The sequence below is a fragment of the Pempheris klunzingeri genome, chromosome 14, assembly GCF_042242105.1.
Source record: "Pempheris klunzingeri isolate RE-2024b chromosome 14, fPemKlu1.hap1, whole genome shotgun sequence".
Classification (NCBI taxonomy): domain Eukaryota; kingdom Metazoa; phylum Chordata; class Actinopteri; order Acropomatiformes; family Pempheridae; genus Pempheris; species Pempheris klunzingeri.
In genome coordinates this window covers 23,116,131-23,138,726 of record NC_092025.1, presented here as the reverse complement: position 1 = coordinate 23,138,726, position 22,596 = coordinate 23,116,131, and the positions used below count along the sequence as shown (strand labels likewise).

General features: G+C 43.0%; 1 protein-coding gene across 1 annotated transcript in view; it reads right to left on the bottom strand.

The window, feature by feature from the left end:
• Positions 1 to 5,082: 5,082 nt before the first annotated feature.
• capn5b (calpain 5b) overlaps positions 5,083 to 22,596 on the bottom strand; it is a 35,581-nt gene continuing 18,067 nt past the window's right edge. Inside the window, exons 3-12 of the mRNA XM_070843734.1 lie at positions 19,473 to 19,681; positions 18,433 to 18,625; positions 15,065 to 15,258; positions 12,498 to 12,575; positions 11,369 to 11,564; positions 11,156 to 11,278; positions 10,889 to 11,085; positions 9,031 to 9,152; positions 7,126 to 7,256; positions 5,083 to 5,265 (exon numbers count right to left, since the gene is read on the bottom strand). Coding sequence (XP_070699835.1) covers positions 5,083 to 5,265; positions 7,126 to 7,256; positions 9,031 to 9,152; positions 10,889 to 11,085; positions 11,156 to 11,278; positions 11,369 to 11,564; positions 12,498 to 12,575; positions 15,065 to 15,258; positions 18,433 to 18,625; positions 19,473 to 19,681 — 1,626 coding nt within the window. The remainder of the gene's footprint in view (positions 5,266 to 7,125; positions 7,257 to 9,030; positions 9,153 to 10,888; positions 11,086 to 11,155; positions 11,279 to 11,368; positions 11,565 to 12,497; positions 12,576 to 15,064; positions 15,259 to 18,432; positions 18,626 to 19,472; positions 19,682 to 22,596) is intronic.

Below are 22,596 nucleotides of genomic sequence, written 5' to 3'. Positions count from 1 at the left end.
GTGTGTGGTGGTTAACAGTGAAAGCCGGAACACTTTTGGCAAAAAAATACCATAATGTGCAACAATTACAATGAGTAACCATGGCAACGCAAGTCCAGACAAAGACAAAAATATAAAAAAAAAAAAAGTGGAGAACAAGAACAGGTACATAGGAAAACTTCCCCTCTCTCACATCTGTCCTACAGTTACGAAGCATCTTCACAAAGTACAGTGTGACTTCATCACCCTCAAAGCATCTATTCTCGGTAAACCACTCGTCTTTTTGGCACTGCTGCGGCACATGAGTAGAAGCTGGAGGAGGAACACCTTGACACACTGTTATTATGGCTCCTCACTCGTAGTATTACTGCGGGACTCGGAGTGGCACGGTGACTCTACTAAAAACTCCCATATATCAAATCTGTCAGGCCGTGTGTTAGCTGGCACTAAATGTCTGCGTCACATCCGCACATGAAATAAGCTGCTGCTGAAACCTTGATGTGAAGCCTCAAAGTAAAACACGCAACTGGCATCGGCTGAAGGAATATAAAATCTATAAAGACCGAAGGAGAAGCTTATATTGTCAAATAATAACAACATGGCACATTCATGAATACCAATTCATTCGCTGTCTCTCCTCTCTGCTGTTTTTAAACTGATGTGCATGAAATTCACTTGTGAAGATACATGAATGAATATTTCTTGAATTAATGTTGAATTCAATTCGCCATTAACTTTATCTTTATGTTCACATTGATGATTAAGTGTCTGCAACCATGCTAGCAGCTCTGTGAGGCTCCATGTAGGCCCTGCGGTGGACTGAGCTACAAGCTAACGTCAACATGCTAACATATCCACTATGATAATGCTAGTATGTTGGAGTCATGCAGGCATAATGTTAAAAAAAAAAACATGTTCATCATGTTATTTTAGTGTGTATAATATATGCACACAGGGTTTGGCAGGTATTTGGCTGCTAAAGTAAAGGTTTGACCTGGTAATGAAGTTCGGGGATCACCAAAAGGATAACTATTCATCCTCAGGGGAACATGAATGTGTGTACTAAAATCTATGGTAATTCATCTAATAGTTCACCAGCTGGTAGTGCTAAAAGCCAGAGGATCCCCAAAACCTCAGCGGGATTTATCCTCTGGGGAACATCAATGTCTGTGCAGGAGTTCACAACGTGTCGGACTGACTGATCGATGGTCACACCCAGCACTGGCATCCATAGAGCCATGAGACAAAATGAAGATGCACTGCTGCAGTACGATAAGTTAGTGTTTGTGTATTTGCAATAAATAAACTGGGAACGTGACGGAGCTGCATCCAGCGCACATGAAAGGGTTAATTCGATGTTCATACAAGCTCCACCAACAAGTAAATTCATTTAGACATACGGAGCAATTCAAAGAACTTCAGTCTGGCAAAGTAAACGTGTTATTAAAGTTTCTGGACTTTGTGCTCACAGCTGATGGGAATTTCAACATGCAGCTCAAATCCATGTAGTAAACTCATCGTCTTCTAGCCCATGAGAAGTGTGTTAGCTGCTGTACCTAGCTAATGTAAAGAAACCTAAAGTAATTAATGCTTTCTTATCGTTGGTGACTTATTAACACTTTAAGGCTTCTCTGTTGCCTAAGGCACATCCAATTTCTTCAATGTCGTTTCCTAATAAAATAAAACTAGCAAACAAATTTACATGGCTGATAATTAAAACACCCACTGCCATTAAAAAATGTTGAACTGCATTGTTTTATAACCATCACAAATGGCACAATGATTACTTTAAACGTCTGAATTGGCATTCATGAATGTACCATGGAGCAGTTATTACTGTAAAGTCTATCGTGGGTTATCACACGGGGTGCTACAGAGGAGTATCAGGGTGCTGCTGGGAGACTCACATCACGGAGTATTTAGTCTAGTTTAGTCTTCAGTTGATGCCAGTGTCACCTGGACCCAGTTTGTGCCTTCGATGTGTCACCATTAATGTTGAGGAGCCTTTGAGGATCCTGGAAAATGTATAAATTTGGTAAAAAGGACGTGGATCAAACCATCAGAGGCACGAAGTGAGGCTTGTGTCTCTGCACTGTCAAATTCACCCAATCCAAGTAGCAACATTTACCTTTGGCACCAATAATCTCTCACGTTAACCATCGGCCATCCTTTTTTATATCATACCAATCTGGGGGGAGATTCGTTAGATAAATACTGTACAGTCACAACTGGAAGCTACTCTGTGAAATAGCTGGCTAGGAGTTAGCAGTTAGGAGCTCAGCGCCTCGCACAAGGACACTTCGACAGTGAGGGAGGGAGAAGGGCTTCAGTTTCTTTCCCGCCTGGTCTGTAAATAAAACAAAAAACAGCCGCTGTCCAGGCACACGCTCACATCTCTGACCTTACACTGCTTGGCACTACAGTTTCTAACGCTGTCTGCAAGCTAACATCACCCAACACCCTGTCGGACTGAAAACAATATAAAAGAGCACAGAGAAGATAAGTAGCACCTAAAATAGTAGTCAACAACTGCTGCTAATGTTCACCGATGCTAGAGGCATTATGAATGCATCACTGTATTACAAGACATAACTGTTTCAAACCTGTTGATATGATCAGACTGACGTGAGGTTAGTGTAGACATGCTGACTGCTCAAAACTAGCATTTCCAAGACTTTTGAGATAGAAAGAATATATATAGTAACAATTTAACAGTACAATACAAGGCCATGAACATATTGGAAAAATAACCCATGCAAGACACATTTATAAAGATGCTGTACACAAAGATGTGTGATCAATTAATTAATGTCATGTGTGACAGTTCAAGTAATGGAAAAAGGCGCTGAAAAAAAAAATAAAAATAATCAGGAAAACTTGACTTGATAGTTCGACTGAGTTTGTCTTACATTCAAAGGAAATGTCTTGATGAGGACTTAAACTCACATTTTTAATTCTTAATATGAAACACGGGGAAAAAAAAAAAGACATACCCAACAGTCAATAAAACTTGGAATGAAAAGTCTCTGCAATGATATTGCACTTTTGAAAAAACAAACACAAGTTGTGATTTTCTGTCTGGGCTTCTGTCACTACAAGCCTTCGTGCTAAAAGGTCAAATCGGATGGCCACGTGATCTACGCAACAAAAGCCGTAGTTCATCAGAGACAGATTACATTGTACCAGGGTTGGTTCAATGTGCAAAAGCCATCTGGAATCCACCTGGAATCAGTGAACAGTTCATCCTTTGTTGTTTTCCTGCTGTGGATGCAAAGCCGGGACCAAGGCGATGGCACAGGTTGTTTGGCAGGACGTCTCCTCTGCTGTCCCCCACTCTCTCTGTCATCCTTAAGGGTCTTTTTTCCCCCTTTTAAAATGAAATAAAGTGCAAGGTGTGTGTGTTCCCCTAAAGGGCTCTTCTCCTTTTACGGTTCACACCTTTTCCTCGTTTTCTTCCAGGTACAGCGTGGATTATCGGATTTACATTCACCGCAAGCACTCCCAGATACTCCAAATCAGAGCAACGCTGTCAACTAGCAGGACACACACACACGCGCACACACACACGCACACACACACTTGCACACACACACACACACACACACACACAGGCCTGTTCTGTGCCAACAGCAGAAGCACAGCTGCTGTATCTCGGGGTCACGTGGCATGAGTCTTTGGCCCGGGCCAACAGACTCAAGTCAGAGGAAGCGTCAGGCAGTGGTGTTGCCGTTAAGAGATGATGTGGCACAGGGGGTGGTGGTTTGTAGCTAGGCTTGGGCCGGGCCAGGCCAGGCCAGGCCAGGCCAGGGCGGTCTGAAGGGGACTAAGAGAGCGAAGGGTCTGGCTCATCTTTGGTCCCATAAAGCACTTGATTATGTCAGGGTGAATCTTTGCACTCCACTAGACTGGGAAGGTGTACACATGGGGGGGGGGTCAAAGAGGAAGGGTAGCACTATCAAAAGCACCGGCTGCTAAGCTACGACTGGAGACATGTGCAGCACAGGCAAAGAGTTCAGTTTTGTTTAAGCCATGCAGTTTTGAGATCGTCCATAGCAACCGGCAGAAAGCATCTTGGGGAGTTTGAAATGGTTCTAGTGATGGAAGACGGGAGGCAAGATTTCACACATGAGTGCGCTCACAGAACAACACAGAAAAGCTCTCAGTTAGAGGGAGAGAATAGCTGCTGTTGGCTATCGTTTGTAAAGTCCACAGTAAAAAGTGACAGACAGTGCTGCATGCTCTCCAAAGCACCGGCAAACTGGTGAAGCCTCGAGGTGTCTGGGTGAGCGGACTGGGTGGGACGGACATCCACGGATATAAAAGAGTAGACACTATATGTCAGTACACAGGAGACAGAAACCGAAATATGACGGAAAGCGGGGTGCAATGGAGATTTTAAGGAACAGAAAAGGAGGCTGTGCTAACTCTGAGGAGAGCTGATGGAGAAGATAAAGAGTATTTAACATAACCCCCCCCACCCGCCGCCTCCTCAAGGTGGAGAGACAGACTCAACCTTAAGGCAATGCATAGCCCTTGGAAACATTGGCACATGCATGGAGAGTGCAGAAATGTCTGCATGTGTTGTATGTGCATGTAAGAGCGTGTTTGAATATAACGATATACAGACGGAAAATAAGAAGTCTGTAGATTAGGGTCAGACCGACGAACTGATTTGATAAAACTTCAGATCTTTTTTTTAAATTCTCAGTTGTTGATGGTGATTCTGGCTACAAAACCTGCAAGTAAACCGAAGTTAAGAACAAATGTCGGATGCAAACATGGAATAATGGGCAATTTTGGCAGGAATGTGTTCAAAGATGTTAAATACGAAGCCCAAATATCGTCTGCGGACACCTACTGTCCAGAAATATAAGTACAGGCCTTCACGTGTAGAAGAAACCTAAATGCTGAAGCAAAAGAAAAGATGGAAACAATAAGAGACAGAAAGAGAGAGAGAGTGCAAACGGCGGTAAAAAAAGAAAAAGAAAAAGAAAAAGACAGCGAGCTCCTGCGATGGTTTGAGCACAAACGGCGACGATGAACGACGGGCACGACTGGACGCCACCTGGAGTGCTGATCGTTCTAATTATACAAACGATCGCATCATATGTTGGTGAGCGTGGTCGAGGTGGTGAGGCGCACGGTGAGCGTGCCCGGGAGGTCGTTGTCCTGGCGGCTGCCCTTGTCGCGGAGGTGGAGCGTGTGCTGCTCCTGCCGCTCGTTGGGGTCGCTGAACAGGATCACCTGACCCAGGAAGGTGTCCACGATCATGTTCTTGTTGTAGATCTGTTCGCCGCTCGTGGGAGGAAGGCAGAGATCCGAAAGCAAAAGGGGGAAGCGGGAAATGAGAGAGAGAGGAGAGAGAAGACAAAAGGCGATAAGCAGTCACAAAAGAGAAAATACAGAAGGGACAGAGATTAAAACCTGATAGAAGGAAGAAACAGCAAGAAGCACAAAGAGGAAGAGTAAAGAATAAGAAGTGCTGATGTAGAGGAGTTTGTAAGTAAAATAAAAAATAATAAACTTTACTTAGCATTCTTCAAAGAGAACAAACTTTTTAAACTTTATATTTGATTTAAAATGTAGAAAACAATGATTCTAATATAGAAAATCTAAAATTAGACAAATGCAGAAACATTAAAATGATGAGTTCAGTCTGAACTGCATCGATCCGATCCCTCAGATTGCTGTTTGTGCCGATACTGACCTCATGAAGCAGATCAATTATCAGCCTTAAACACCCTTAAACCACATTAAATACAGTTCTCTGTTCACTGTGCTCATTTACAGCAGTGCAATAACAAACTGACGGCACTTTGACACTTTCTTCATGTGCAATAAACGCTGCTGAGAGTGTAGGCAGGAGGTCCTTTCACCCACATGGTTCTTTCTAGCCGTAGATTGACCCCAAATTCCCATCGGGCACGTCTGCATCGAGTTCTGGCTGCTTTCGGGTTTCGTCTCATCCCACCGGGGATCTGTGATTTTTGTGCTTTTAACATGAGCAAACAGGCTAAATGTGTTTACTGTATGTATTTACTACTGTGTGGTGCTGCAGCCTGCAGTGAACCATCCATATGGTGTTAAAAACCCTCTGACCGGCTAACGTCTGCTCTGGTGCCACCCGTTATTAAATAATATTGACGAGATGGTGGAATATATGATATAAAGTCTGCACAAGGGGTTTTTTATTTCGAAAACTGAGCAGATTCTCTTTGCCTGTTTGTTTGTCTGACTTCCATACATACTTTGAGTGTTTACATTAAAAAGAGTCGCTATGATCGGCTTCTCCTTTAGACATTTTCTCTACTTTTTGTGATCCTTTAATGACGAAATTCTATAAACCATTTTTATGAGTCTAAAAAGTCTAAAAGCCTCGTCTGAGTGAGTAAATGCATCATGTCACCATCAATAATTCACTAACTGGCGTACACATATTGCCTGATATTGAGCCTGTAATTGGTTGGTTATGGATGTTCAGCAAATTTCCTTAGCAGCTCACACACACACACACACACACACACACAGGATGGAAAAGGCAGGTGAGAAACATGGCGCCAGCGTTCAGGAGGTGAGAAAAATAAAAATAAACTGAACTGAAAGTGTGTAGCAGAGTGTGAAGACGAGCGTTGTTCAGACGTAGCTTAAGGTTTGTCGAGAGGTCGAGGAGCTTTGGGGGTTTGAACATCTCTGACAGACAGCCCCTTCTTTAGCATCAGATAACTACTTAAATCCAAATTGATCCGAAAAATGAAGCGTGATCAGAACTACTAAAGCGTACAGAAGCCATCTCTGGGGAAAATGTATCTAATGTGCATTTTGATCGACACGCCGTTGTGTCGGCCATCTTCAGTCTGCGGTCTGGATCTTTTGATGCGTGATCCGCTTAGCCTATCGCCATCTGGGTTTCATGGCCGTCGCCATCTTGGTTTTTTGGAGCCAGAAGTGACATGTATTCAACGAAGACAGCCTCTGATTGGTTTATCTCAAGGCCTGTGAGCAAACCCTGTTTTATCGTCTATTCTAATCTAAATAATCCACTAAATAAACATCACGCTGTGTTGAAGACCATGAACGCTCGCTGGGTTAAAGCAGCTCTCAGCCTACAGTCCCACAGAGGGACGGCTGCAGAGACCGACAGCTCACCTCGATGTGGATGCCCTCCTTGGGTTTCTTGCGGTAAAACAGGCCTTTGATGTCAAAGTTTGGGCACCGTGTGTCCTTGTGAACAGGTGAACGAACCCTCTCTCCTTCACAGGTGATGATCACGTAGGGATCTACAGCTGAGGGAGAAAACTAATTTAAATCCACAGATTACGCTGATATCATCATTATTATGCATCAGATCTGTTTACACACATTTATACATCAGATTATATTTGTTGATTAGGTGAGTTTATCTCCAAAACACTGCACTGTGTGATTGCTTTCATTATCAATTCATCCCCAGGCTCTTTAGGGAATCCTTACAGACAGCCATGTCCGACCAAACACTATGAAAAAACAGAGTTTCGTTAGTTCTAAGAAGAATTGATTGACTTTAATTTGTACGGATGCCATCGAGGTGCGTCCTCTGATTGCTGTTTTGTTTCCTGAGCTGTGTTTATGCAGAAATGGTGCTGGTGCTGTTTGCCTATATTAATTAGCTCTGATGGAGATCTGGGGGCTGACATGTTGTTAATTAAGTGAGTTTTTGTTTTAAAATCCGTCTCTTGGCCTGTACTACAGTTCATTAGCTCTGTGATAGAGTTACATGCTGCTCACCAGTGGTGGAAGTGAACTATGAAGTACTGTACTTTCATTTTGTGTCACTTTATATTTCTACTCAAGTGTATGAAATGTAATGCATTTCTTCAGATTAAACCAGTGGTACCTCACATTTTTTGGCTTGTCCTCATAAATAAACCTTAGCTGTTCCACCAAAACAAACATTTCCCCTCTAAACTTCTCAGATGATTTTATCTAAATAACTGCTTGAGGCCCAAACAGGTGAAATTATCAAATAAGTCAGAAACAAAGCAAAGATTAGAGAGAAACAAAAACAGATTTCTGCTTCTGGACCAAACTGTACAAAGCAGTTAAAACTAGCTGCATTTATGCTTCAGTGCTAACGTCATATCTTACATGTGGCCTGAACAGTTTTATCTCCTTTTCTTTTATTGTCAAAATCTATTTTTAGTTTTTAAAACGACATCGAGGGTGAAAGTAAAGCAAAGTAAGGATTTCACTGTAAGGTGCATATGACACATGATAATTAAAGGCGAGACACTGCAGCTGAATATGGTAAAAAAGTAAAGTATTAGATGTCACCATAAAACTTCCCCAGTTGATTTCTCACATTATGACGATTATTTTTAGTTTTTTTCTGAAATTCTATGATAAAATATGCAAATGATTTGGACTAAATATGTGGTCATGCAATCTGAACGTCATAAAGTAGGTTTTTACAGAGGGAAATATTGGATATCTTTCTTTATCACTCCAAAAATGAGAAGATACTGTCAACAGCCAGAAAAAAAACTATTTTCATCAAGTTTTTAGGAGTTAAATTGTTGTATTTGTATTTTTACTCGAGCAGAGAGTACTTCTTCCACTACAGCTACAACTACTTAAAGCCACTGTGAGGAGAATATGAGCATTTCCAAAGTTTGGCGCCCCTCGGTGGACACTGTGGCAGAACCACAGGGATCTGACCCGGGGATACACAAGGAACAGGACTGCACCGATTCTCACCAGGATTGGCTGATTTTTGTGTTATGACATTAGAATAATTTGAAATACAGTATAATCGTATTAAAAATCTACACACAGTGGCTTTAAAGTCACACAGTGTACGAGTGTGTAAGGACTTCATTCTACAGGCTGGATCTACATTAGCAGCTCTAGTTTCAGCAGATGGTGCTGTGGTACCTCGTGCTTTGCTCAGAAGCTGTTTCTTTGTGGGGTCGAGGCAGTGAAGCTCTGTGGGCGTTAACAGGAACACGATCATCGACATGCAAACACACAAGGACACATACAGGACGCACACAGACGCATGTGTGGTGGTCCCACCTCCATTGGAGTCCGGTCCCTGCAGACCCTCAGCATTCAGTACATGGACCTGAGTGACCAGCTGAGGGTAACCACACATCCCCGTCCAGCACGTCTGAGGAGGCTCGTCCAGCGTCAGCTCTCTGGGAAGGACGGACAGAGCGTGTGCGGGACTGTTAGACTGTTTAGACTTTAAAAGACTGATGTGCTTTAGTTCATTTCTTTGCAGGCATCTGTTTTACATCAGGATGTCTCCCTGCTGTTTCTTGAGCAGTGACACAAACTTAGTCAGGTCGGTCAGGTGTCCAAATAAACATTTTAACACAGTCTTTGCTTGCTGTAATCGTTCCTCCTTCCTTTACTAATGTGATTCCAATAAGTAATGGAAGATAAAATCCACATTCATCGCTCTGTTCACAAGTATTTCCTCAAATAAAAGCCAGGTCTCCGTTTAATTGCCGGGGGACACAAACAAATATAATATAATGTTCTCCCAAGACATGCAGCTTTGGTTAACTGGTGACTCTAAATATGAGCATGAGTGTGAATGGTTGTCTGTCTCTATTTGTCGGCTCTGTGATTGACTGGCGACCAGTCCAGCTATCGTCCAACATCATGGGATCGGCTCCAACCCCCCTGCGACCCTTAAGGATAAGCGGTATAGACAATGGATGGATGATATTTAATAAATTCAGTAATGTTTTAATGGTATTTTTATCCCCTTGCTGTTCTGGGTTACTCACTAAAAGTGTTTTTGTCTGGTTTCAGTCGCTGCAGATGTCTGTGTGTTCATATTTATCCCGGGGTGTCAAATATCGCCGCTTTGTCACCCCATTTCGCACCACATACCGACGCACGAGGCGCCCTTCTGCAGTTATATAACACGCTCAGAGCAGCTGTACCGACCGCCTATTTATTCCAAATGGTTCTCACTCCCAGATCGTTCATCAACTCCTCCAGAGCGTCTGTATGAGACACACCACCATCCCCTGATCACCGTGAGCGGAACAGAACTTCGTTATCTTGGTAACAATAATAAACATGTGGTTAACGTTCTCAGACAGTTTGGTTAGGTTTAGGAAAAGATGATGGTTTGGGTTAAAATAAGTTAAGTTTGACTTTGGTTTCACGTGGGACAGGATCCCCAGTCTGCTGGTTAAGAAATAAAGACTCTAATACAGGCTCTAATAGAGGCCTGTTGTCAATATTTGAGGAAATACTGTATTCCAAAGCCTATTTGACGTTAATATGAGGCTTCATCAGTCTGAATCAGGCAAATCAGGAGGTTATCTTCCCCCAAATTAGTCTATTTAGTATGAAATTCCCTCTTTCTGTTCTTATCACTTCAGCTCAGTCTATAAGCACTCGCTCCCGAACAGCTTCTTACAAACAGCAATCAGACTGTTTAACAGTGACTTTTTACCTCAGGATGTGAACTCGCTTTTAATGATGGCATTTATTCCACCCAGCCCACATTCATTCTACCACTGCACTGAATGTACTTTATATGTGTTGCACTAAATGCTTTAAACGGTTTACTTACTGGGGTAATAAAGATTGTAACTTGTTGAAATGCAATCTCCATGTTTATGTGTTGGACTGAATGCATTTCATAGTATTAAAGTGGTTGAAAACATTGATTACTACCTCTGCAAGAGAGCCAACTACAGAGTCTGCTAAAGTAACACTTGCAGCACGAGGAAACTGAGTTGACTGACGGCTTTCATGACTTCCAGTCCAGACGATAAATAAAACAGAAACAAAAACACGGCTCTGGTGTGTGTCGGGAGTCTGAGACTCTAAAGTTTAGGTGCAGATATTCCATGCAGCAAATCCAAAATGCTACATGATGTGTTGAGCGGTAACATATCAGATTTACTTGCAGTCTGAAGGCACATCAGTGAAGACGCGGAGCAGGAAGTCGCCCTGCTGCCCGGGGTCAAAGGTTGTGGGAATGATGACGTAGCGGCCCTCCTTCAGCTCCTTCCTGAGGAAGACGCAGCGTGAGTTGATGTAGATGGAGCCTGCTACTTTCTGCTGGGCTGAGTGCATACGGTACTTCCGATTTAGCTCCACCTGCGGGATGAGAAGACGTTAGAGCAGGAATTATTTGTTTATAAACTGTTGTGTGTGTGTGTGTTTCTACCCGGTGAATATCGAAGCCTATGGCGAGGTTTTCCCCTTTGCCCTCTTTGGGTGTGGCTCTCTTTTCTTTCTGCTGTAAGCAGATCAGCACCTCGTCCTCCACCTTCTTCACGTCAAACACGTACTGGGAAGAGAGAGGAGGGACGACACATCACACCGTCCAGCACATCTCTCTGCTACAACACACATGCACACCAACGCCGCCTCCACTGACCTGAGGGTTCTGCAGGAAGGTGGCCTTGTGATTGATGCAGCCTCCGGACCGGTTGCGGAGGGGGTCCTGGCGGTGGACCCAGGAGCCCCTCATCACCTCCTCCTCCCAGGTTTTGTGGATGCTCAGGTAGGAGGTGTTGATGAGGCGGCACAGGATCAGGTCAGTGAAGTACTGGCAGAAGTCGTCGAACGTCATCCTGCAGGAGGGCAGGAAAAGGAGAGGAGAGAAGAGACCGGAGAGAGTGGATACCAACTAGAGGGAAAAGCTTGAAAGAAGAAGACCTTCAACAGGTACAAAAATAGAGGAAATGAGATCAGGAACAAAGAAAAGGGCGACACGTTAAAGGGAGGCTGGGATTTCTGGTGCTGATATGGAATTAGATTAAGGGGCTTTAAAAAAAAAACAGCATAGCTTTACTGATACTGTCAATATCATCATAGCATGTGTGACAAGCCTCTTTAAAGGAATAGTCTAACATTTTAGCTAATATGATTGTTTACTTGCTTTTTCTTCTCTAGAAGCTCTCGTATCTGTCCAGGCTTTGTATCCAGCCTGGCTTTGTCCAGAGGCAACAAAATCCACCTACCAGCTCCTCTAAAGTCCACTAATTAAAGATTCTCTATACGACTTCCAGAACATCAATACAGCATTAAACAACCATTTGCAATTTAAAGACACAGCGTAGAAATGGTGACCTGAGCTCTCTGTCCTTGTTTTGGTCATGTCAGTGCATGTTGATTTGTTTTAGTCTGAAATATTGTATTGAGAACCTTTAAGGGAGCTACAGTGCATGACCAGGACAAATAACCCCATAAAACCACAAATTATTTAGTTATAATTCGTTTTAGAGATGCTAGTAGATGGTTTTTGTTAACGTTGGACAAAGCTAAGCTAACTGGCTGCTGGCTAAAGCCTTGCTGTGCACATATTGGACAGACAGACTGGTATTCATCTTCTCATCAATCTCAGCAAGAAAGCTAAACTATTGTTTTGACAACAAAAATGCTGCAGTAAAGTCAGTTCAGGTGAGACGTTCTCATAATAAACAGGTAATCGTTGAAGCACCAACTTAATAAATGGCTCTAAGAAAAGGGAACAACTAAATCTTTAGTTTATTTATGGTTCTCACCAGAACTCGCCGTCATCCTGCACGGTGACGCCGAGCTTTTCTCTCTCGCTCTTGCTCACCTTGTTCCACTCCTCCGAACTGCAGCGAGCAAAGACAGACGCATAAAAACAGCATTTTGTGAGAAAACTGGCCTGAAAATGTCTGAAAACACACACAAGTTAATGGGGGAGCTGAATAAAAAGCACAATAACGTTTACATTTCTAAACAGATTTAAATGTTCAAGGTTTTATGATGTTTATAGAGCAGAAATGATTATTTTTTCCTTTAATAACACTGTAGATTCTCCACCTAACTGGAGAAAGAACCAGGCTTTCTTTAGAGGCACCTTTATTTCTTATTCCCCGTTTTAAAGTCTGTTCTTGGAATCTGATCCTGTTTTAATTTCCCTGCATGTTAACCTGGTCATTTTGATTAATGTAGATTTTCCACAGCACTAAATCAATCAGTAGAATCTCAGCGCAATGACACAGTTACCAGAGTTTCTCTTTTTAACAGAAAGACAAACACTGTTTTCAGCACAGTACACTTCCTGCACACCTGTTTCACAACAAAAGCCTTCCAGCAGCATAACACATAATTATACATAACAGCCAGAACAGAAGAAAAAAACATTTCTTTTTTAACACCTCCCTCTTCTGGTAGGCTTTTAATGTGAAATACAAACAGGAAGTGTTAGCATTCATTCTTCTGCCAGCAGCAGGTTTCAGTCATGGACCGTATAAAAGAATAATATCGAAGAAGTGGACGTTGCCACCACGGCGTCACCTGTTTTGAAGCCTGGAGTTGAGCATTTTCAAAATCGCCATCTTGGTTTTGGAGCCACGTGTGTGTATTTTACTGTTGTGTCCTTTTTTTTTTTTTTTCAGAGTAATTCCTGTGCTGGGGATTTGATGTGGTTCTTTCAGTGGTGATACGTTATGTTTGTTCCTCACATTAAGCAAAACTTTCACTTTCACAGTTTGTCTACAAGTTTGTGAATCCAGTTTCTGTGCTAATGTTTTTACGGTATATTACAGTCTAGTGTTTTCAGTTTCACCAGGGCTCCCAGTAAAAACTTTAAAGGCGGGCGAGAAAATCAGACAGACAGCAACAGATAGATGACATGATTCTGTAGTTTTACTGATGGACGTTATGCTAATGTGTGTTTTAAATACTCTTTGTTTGTGTCAGACAGTATTTGAGACTCAGAGAAATTACAGTATACAGCATTATGAATTCAGAACTGTAAATTACACCTAGACAAATCAACAGTTCTCTTCACGCTGGGGTCAAAAACATTTCAGGACCTCGAAATGCAATTAATTCTTACTCATCCTCATTCTTTCTTCAGGAGTTATGCTCAGAGAGAAACATCAAATAAAGGAAGGATGAATTATTCAAAGCACTTTTCATGACTAGCTGGATATTAACAGTCATAAATAGTGGGACATTTAGCTGTTTAATAATCGCAATTTAAATTCATAGTAACTGCATCAACTTCAGAGATATAAATGATGCATGTGTCTCTATGTGAGTTTGTTACTGTGAGACGTACCTGCACATCAAGGTCCACTCTGTATTCACTGCTCAGGGGAAACACGGGCATTTACTGGATGCATTAGCTCTGTGTTTATGTCTCACTGTTTATGATTCACTGACAAAACGTCCACGTCTCAGTCTGTCAGTCTGTCAGCCTCCATTTACAGTAACAGGTTTTTTTTTTTTTCTTTTTTAAATCAAACTATGAATAAATTATTCAGTGAAGCGGGTGAATGATTGAGAGAGAAGAGAGATGACTCACGCTGCTTTAATAACATCTTTCATCTGTTTTTGCTTTATCAATAATTCAGACTCCATTATGATCCAGTGTTACCACCTCCCTGTTTGTTTCACAGAGCCTGAAGACGGAGAGGAAACGGAGAAGTAACGCAGACGTTAAAAACTGAGAATGGAAACCCTTTTTCCAGAAATAAGAGCTTTGTCCACCTGATGGAACAACCACTTGTGCACCAGTCATTTTGATTCCTAGACGGCTGAATTGAGGGTTTTTTCAGCTCAGTTTGGCACCATTGTTTTGGGCGGATCCCAGGAAAATGACATCTGAGCTACGCTGCGCTGTTTAATATTGTTCTCTACGGACAAGCGATGCTCCAACAGGGCTGAATACAGTCATCCCTCTTTGCTCTGCGGCCCATTAGCTTGATTGCATCTCCATTTTTCATTGTCTACATGACATTTCTCACTGTGCAGCTTTCGCGTTTACCTCCACTAGTCTTTGTTCGGTCGTCTGTTGTTTGCTCATTCATCACATGCAATCTCCTAGAAGCCGGTGTGTCAGATTTTGAGACACCAAGGGGACCAGTGTGCTTTGTCATTTTGAAAATCAAATTAGTGAAAGTGGTTAAATTGGTACGGGTCACAACAAGGTCACCTATGAGAGGACAAATACTTTGTTTTTGTTGTTCTGGAAATGTTCCACGTCGGCCCCTCCAGGATAAGACGGACGAAGAAGGCTCAATGAGACAAGATAAGACCGGACGAGCTGCAGCGGTTCATCCACGCCTGCAGGCGGCAGTGTTGTGGTTACCTGTCGCTCCAGGGGCCGCTCCACTCCTTCTCTCCCCAGGGGTTCCTCATGCGGATCATGTGCAGCTTCTCCGACTTGAAGAAGGCCAGCAATCCGTGACCGAGCCGCACTTTCCGTACGTCTGTCACAGCGTACGCGTGGCCTTTGACCAGGCCGCAGTCCAGCCGAGCCTCCATGTCCTCTACTGTGGTCGCCTGGAAAACAGCAGAAACAGGGAGGTTCAGTGGGTGGAAACAGATCTTCAGGTGCCCTTTAAATGGGGTCTCTCTTGACGATACTTAGATCTCAGAGCCACCATGCCTCTCTCTCTCTTCTGTTAATCCCAGCCTGTTTTTTCCTTCCTTTCTTTCCAAGAAAGGTGAAAAAAGAGTCGCAGCAGAGCAGCCTTTGGTCTCCCAGAGGACAGGTGTAGAATTCATGCATCCCCAGAATAACACCTCAGGATTGAAAATTACAAGCTAAAGTAATAAAAACAATGGATAAAGGTGGAAAATGCGGTTTTGTATGGTAGTGGTAACATTCTCCGAGCCTCATTACTCTTGCAGTTGAATAATAGACACTCCAGTGTAGAAACTCATGCATATAAAAGAGCCGTATCATTTAAAAATTGAACTGCGCCTCACTCTGAATCACAGCGAGGAATTGTGAATTAGCTGCTGCTGGAGCAGGACGTCAGGGAATAAGATTGGCGCCACACAGAAGACCAAAAGGCCAAACAGTGAAATTCATAAAACGGCATACGATTGTTTTCTCAACAAAGAGAGAGCAGAGAAACAAGTCCTGGATTTCTTTGCATCGACCTCTCGAGCATTATTCATAAAGCTCACTAAACACACACTTTTCTAGGTAATATACCGTATTTTTCGGACTATAAGGCACTTAAAATCCTTTAATTTTCTCAAAAATCGACAGTGCGCCTTATGTATTAATTCTGATTGTGCTTACTGACCTTGAATTGATTTTATGTGGTACACGGCACTCAAAAATCTGTCAAAATGTTTTAGTACGACTTTGGTAGGCTACGAAGCCGCAATGCTTGATGGATTGTCGGAGCATTACAGCCACCGTAGTCAGGAGCCTCGCGGAGTACCGTAACACGTACTGTGCTTCAACATAATATTATGGTGTGTGTATAAGGACCCCAAAATAATAATATATAATGAATAATAATGACGAGAGGGATCCGGGCACGCTTGATGCCAAAACCGCCCGACAGTTAAACTCAGACACTGAAGATGAAGAATTTGATGGATTTGTGGAAGAGGAACAAACTGAAAAAGTGAGTGTATTGTTTTGTATTTTATGTGTCACAGCTGAACAATGTTGAGAGTTATTGTGAATGAGTTGAATAACGTTTGACTTATCTGTTTCGCTTAATGCGCCTTATAATCCGGTGCGCCATATAGTCCGAAAAATACGGTAATACAGATAATTTAGGCGACTGTCTGTGATTCAGATGCAGGAAATGTTTGGGGAAACGTTGAATGAAAGTCAAAGAAGCGTTGAATGTTTTTAGGACGCTACGTTGTCTGTACATTAAATACATATAGATTCATTGGTACCACCTGTCTGAATCGTATCTATGTCTCAGCCTGGTGCCCACTGGTCTGAAATGTTGTCTAAACTACCCTCATACCAGAAAACCAGCTGTTGTACAAAGAAGCTTTTACATCGTGGAGACTGTGGATATTTTCCTTGTTCTCTTGTACTTGTATGCTACCAAAGAACCTGAGCTCGTAATACATAAAAGTGCCTTGATCTTCATTTGGTGTCATCTCTCCTCACTACACAGTTGGAGCTCACACAAGCTGGAAGCAGAGGAGGGTCTAGGGAGCTAGAAGATTTATGCATGACAAATCAAACAAGGAAATATATAAACCTCATTTTGTCAGAGAATACATTTATTAAGCAGTTCAAATAAACCAAATTACCATATGAAACCGTGGGTCTAAGATAATATAAATAAAACCGACTTGACTTGTATCTGAATATCTTATTTTGGCAGAGCTAATTAGTGCTACTTAGACGTCCCATACTATTGTCTTATTGGAACATGTTTACATGGTTTAATGTACAAAAAACACATTATTTCCCTCTTAACAGACGAGGCTGCTGCAGCAGTTGGTCTGAAGGCTTCGTTTTAGAATCAGAATCAGAATTCCTTTAATAATCCCCAGGGGGAAATTGCTTTTTGTTACACACAGAATAAAAATAAACTTCAAACACAAAAGTAATAGAAGAACAGAAACAACGTGCGGCTTCTCTTTCGCCTTCGACATCTTTGTGTCACCAGGAGTTGGTGTTAGTGATGGAAAATGATGGCAAATGTGGCTTCAGGTGTTCAGCGGGCCGGGACATATAGCCCCCTTATGACATCATAAAGTGAGCCCAATCTAAACAAAGTGTTTTCACTGAAAGAAGGAGCAGGAGGAATAGTCTTTCCTCGTAGTCTGGCGGTCTCTAGGCACAGCAGGGGTGCATCTTTATGTTGAACAGACATTAAAAAGTGTGTCTTGTATAATATGGGACCTTTAAGACTGTCAGGCCTCATCAGGGCTCAAGTCAACGTCTACCTTTGTGAAACTGGACCCAGATCTCAGTACTGAAGAAAGGTCACCATGCTCCCCGTCAATCATCTTCAGACATTACACTACTGGATACTCCTTCTAATAAGTCTTGACCAATAACAACCTACTACAGCTTCCAGGAACACAAGACTTCAATTAAAACTCATCTTGTACTACTCCACTTCCACTTCAAACTGCTTTGGTTTCTAGAAAATGTCAGCCTGAGTGGGTTCAGTGGCTTCCTCTTAAACTCTTTTCCCACTTAAGATTCTTTATCATCCCTGCATCAGTACATGTGCTTCCCTACACACAGCGACAACCAGGCTTTATGCAAGTAATTTGGACAGGATAAGGCATGCACACTATCATCAAAAAGGAAGAATCTGAAGTGCACACTGTTCATTTGTGTGTACCTCACGTAATCTCACACAAATTACTGCATCACATTGAAGGGCATTTGATGAATTGCAGAAAGAATTTATGCAGAGTTTTGGCTCTAAAGATGGCTGCTATCTTTGCTGCAAGATACAGGCAGTGAGCGTTTCTACAAAGTCAGTCGCAACAGACAGAAGCTTTTTCATCCCTGGATATTATGCTGTGATTATCAAAGGGCTTCGGGGCACGACGGGTCAGCCGTGGCTGATTGGACAATTTTCACAGAACAGGTGTTGCAATGCTGGCAAACGTTAAAATGCTGCACGCGGTGATCTACTAAGTGCTACATCTTCATATGTGCAAATAGTGAAAAAAAAAAAAGAGAGTCAGGTACGATCTAGAAAGTGTCAGATACTCCGAGCTCACCCTGATGGAGCAGCTGATGAGACCGTCTCTGTTGTGGACTTTGAGAACTCTCTCAAACAGCTGGTTTCGGGCCACTTCGTCCGTCGCCATCTGACCCTCCAGCAGGTCCACGGGCTCCGAAACGCCACCCGTGAAATCCACCAGCGCGTCTGCAGTGTTTCCCCCATCCAGAGCCTCGTAGCAGCCGTAAACCCTGCAGGGAGAGCAGGAGAGTCGGGGGAACGTTCATTAGAGCTGCAACAAACGGTCATTTAAAGCAGCCTCACGCCTTCAGCTGACACAAAACACAGCTGCTCGGCTTTTAACAAACACTGGAAGACAAGAAGCTCTGTTTTAGCCTCTCATCACTGGTTACCAGGCAGTTTTAGAATTGATTTTAAGATTTTACTGGTCACTTTGAAAGCAGATTTGTAGCCTCTGGGTTCATTGTTGAATTACTGCGTCCTCTGCAGAGCTCTGCTGCCTGTTCCTAAAGGCTGTCAGGGCCTCTCAGCTGTGGACCTCCAGCATCTGAGGCATCTTTTAAATCATTTCTTAAAACTCACAACTTTCTTCATTTTGTTTTCATCTTGAGGGTCTAAGCTGATTCATCTCATCCCGAACCGTTTTTAACCACATAAAGCACTTTGAAATAAAGTCTGCTGTTGATGTTGTTGTTTAATCAATTTGTTGATTAGAATAATTATTTTGATATCTGATTCACTGGTTGTTTGGGTTCTGGATAGTTGATGAAACAAATCATTTGAACTTTGAATTCAGAAGGAAGCTGGAAAGATATTTTTCACCGTTTCTGGACAGACCGTTACAGACAAACTGATTAATGCATTAAGCAAGAAACTTATCAGCAGATTATGATTGATGAAAATAATTGTTATATGCATCCACAACGTTATTGCATCTTCTAATCGAGTCCGTGTGTGTTTATGAATATTGTTTTTCAAAGTTTCTACTTATGTAGGCAGGAGTTTGAAGTCATTAAACCTGATACTGAGTTTACGGTCCAAAACTGGATCAGTGTGACTGTTGGCACTGATACTAACTTGGCGTAGGCCTTCTCCACCAGCGCGCTCCAGAACTCGTTGCTGTCGTTGGAGTGGCAGTACACCAGCTGGTTGTCCACCGTCGGTAGCCGGTCGTCAATCACCACGTCCACCCACTCACCAAAGCGCCAGAAGCGAAAGTGGAAAATCCCGGCGTACGAGTCTGGCTTCTCTGTATCCCACTCCTGCTCCTTCCAGTCGGGAATGACCTGGAGGAGGAGGAGGAGGAGGAGGAGGAGGAGGGGGAGGAAGAGGATGGAGGGAGAGGAGGAGAGGGCAGGTAAGCCAAACAAACAGCCGTTGGTCCGTGGAGTATAAATAATGTCAAGGTGGAGTGGGCTGCCAGAGTGAGACAGCGTACCCTCATGTCTGCTGATGCATTTAGGATTAGGGGACAAATTTATCACCTTGGCTGCCGCGGTCATATATCGAGCTGTAATAGGACATGGGTGAGAGGTAATAACTGTTTGACTGGGTGTGTGTGTGTGTGTGTGTGTGTGTGTGTGTGTGTGTTTCATTTGCTGTGGTCCAGTGAAGCCCCTATAAACCAGCCTCCATTTTGTGAAGTGATTATTTTGGCAAGGGAGACAAAAATATCAAAACACAAACAGGTATCAGAAGTCGACTCGTTGCTGCAAAGTAAAGATAAGCACAGAGCAGTACCTAGCATATATAATAGGTGGCTACAATAATAACAGCACTCATTTATCTAGACTTTTTTAATAACTTCCTGGGACTACTACGAGTTACTATCCCAGCCATGTCCGTCCTTCATGGGTTAGAAAACGTGCAGAAAATCTCTGTTATCTAAAGAAAGCATCAGTTTTTGATGGCTATGTTAGCTTACTTACTAATCAGTGTTAAATGAAAACAAGACCTCTCAACCCTTTTGGCTTAAAAAGAAGAAGCCATGTCTGCTGTATTTGTGTCCCTTCATCAGAGGTTATAATGTGAGGCTCATATCGTCATATTTCTGCGTTGCCATAATTGCTGGAACTCCATTCCTGCAACATCAGCAGTCCTTTGGAGCTACGAGTGATGAATCTAAGTCCAATATTCACTCTCCTTTTTAAAAAAAATAAAATAAATCTGCCTCTTTAGCTGCGTGTCAGTGGGTTCATCAGTAACTTTCTAAATGACGTCATGTTGTGATTGCTCTTTAAAGCGTATGAAGTGTTGTTTTCCCCCCACTGTGGCTCAGAGTCATAACAGCACCCATCCTAGCGGCGACCTGCAAAAGGGCACCTGTGAAACCTCTGCCAGTGCGAATACGGCAGGCAATAAAAACTGCGAATGATGCAGTGAGCGACACCACATGTGAATTAACTGACAGTGCTCCGGCGGGTGTCCTTGGAGATGTCAAGGTGCGCCAACTTAACAGCAGCTCCTGTCAGCCCTCTCTACAGGAGGTGACACTCTGCTGATGGAGAGAATCTGGCCTCTCCGGAGGACCGGCTCTGTGAGGCAGCAACAGCTCCTTTAAGACGAGGAGGAGGGGGAAAAGAAAAAAAACAAAAAAAACAAAGCACTGCACCACAGAAACCTCAGAGTCATTTTGTAATCCTATGGGAGGCAATCTCCCCTGCACTCCACCCAGCTATTTCTTACTCTGACTCTGCACTGCCAGTAGTGAGAGAGCAAAGGCTCCATTTATCTCAGCTTACATCTGGGCCAAGTGTCGCTATGCAGCAACTGAACTCTGGTAGGTAAGTGACCCGACGACTGACCAGAAACACAAGCAGAAGGCACCTTGGCTTCCCCTGCTGTCTGTCAATACGCACACCGAGGGGAATAAAAGGGCTTTTCCTTCACTCCTCCCTCCTCCCCCTCGCCTGATAGAGTCCAGCAGCAGCATCTGATAAACCCACCGTACGCTACCTGTTCAGCACCAAAAGGCAGACAGACAGACAGACAGGCAGCTAAAGAGGCAGGAAAAAAAAAAAAAAGGAGAGTGAATATCGGACTTAGATTCATCACTCGTAGCTCCAAAGGACTGCTGATGCTGCAGGAATGGAGTTTCAGCAATTATGGCAACGCAGAAATATGATGATATGAGCCTCACGTTATAACCTCTGATGAAGGGCCAAAAGGGTTGAGAACTCTTTTGTCATTTAACGTTGATCAGTACCATCCAATAAACTAGCATAGCCATGAAAAACCGATGCTTTCCTTAGATTTTCTGCACATCTTCTAACCCCTGAAGGCCGGACATGGCTACATGTGTAGATGTAATATCTGCAGCGCTGCACACGGCGCTGTCCCACATCGAAAATAAAGACTCCCACATCAGGATGCTGTTTATAGACTATAGTCATCCCCCACAAACTCACCACCAAGCTGCTTCACCTGGGCTTCAACTGCACTCTCTGTGTATTAGACTTCCTCACTAGCACCCCCCAAAGAGACAGGAGTGAGGTTTCCAGTCCGGTGGAGTGAGGTGTGAGAGCAACAACCTCCCCCCTAAACACAGACAAGACCAAGGAGATGTTCCTGGGCATGAGGAGGCTGCATCAACGCCCGATGATCCGGGAGTCTGAAGCTTCAAGTTCCTGGGAGTCCACATCAGTGACGACCTCACCTGGACACTCAACATCGTCCTGAGGACTCAGAGGATGTTCTACTCCGCCATCATTGATCACTGTCTGGTAGGGGAACAGCTCTGGGCGCCGTTACCCTCTTTCACACATACACAAGTTCCCTATGCAATGGATAAATCAGTGTGCAGTTATGACTTGAATTTGTGTACAGTTTTTCTTCTTGAACATATTTTTTAATCTTGTGTGTCTACTGTATAGCTACTGTTTATTTATCTGCTTTCTTTTTCTATTTATCTATTTTTTTTAAACCTGAAGCTGCGTTGAAGGCGAAAGGGCAAATTGAGAATTTCATTGTGCGGTGAAACGTGTTTTTATCTGTACATACAACTATAAAACTATTTAATTTGAATTGAATTGAGAAGGAGCAACCTTATTCTTACAAAACAGTTTGGATGTTCACATTTAAAGTGCCGTCTAGTATTTTTGGTAATACTGGACTTAACGTCAGGTAACCGACTTAAGGATCTGTAACGGAGCAAAAACAGGAGACAAACAAATGAGTGCCACACAGAGCAAAGCACGGCTCC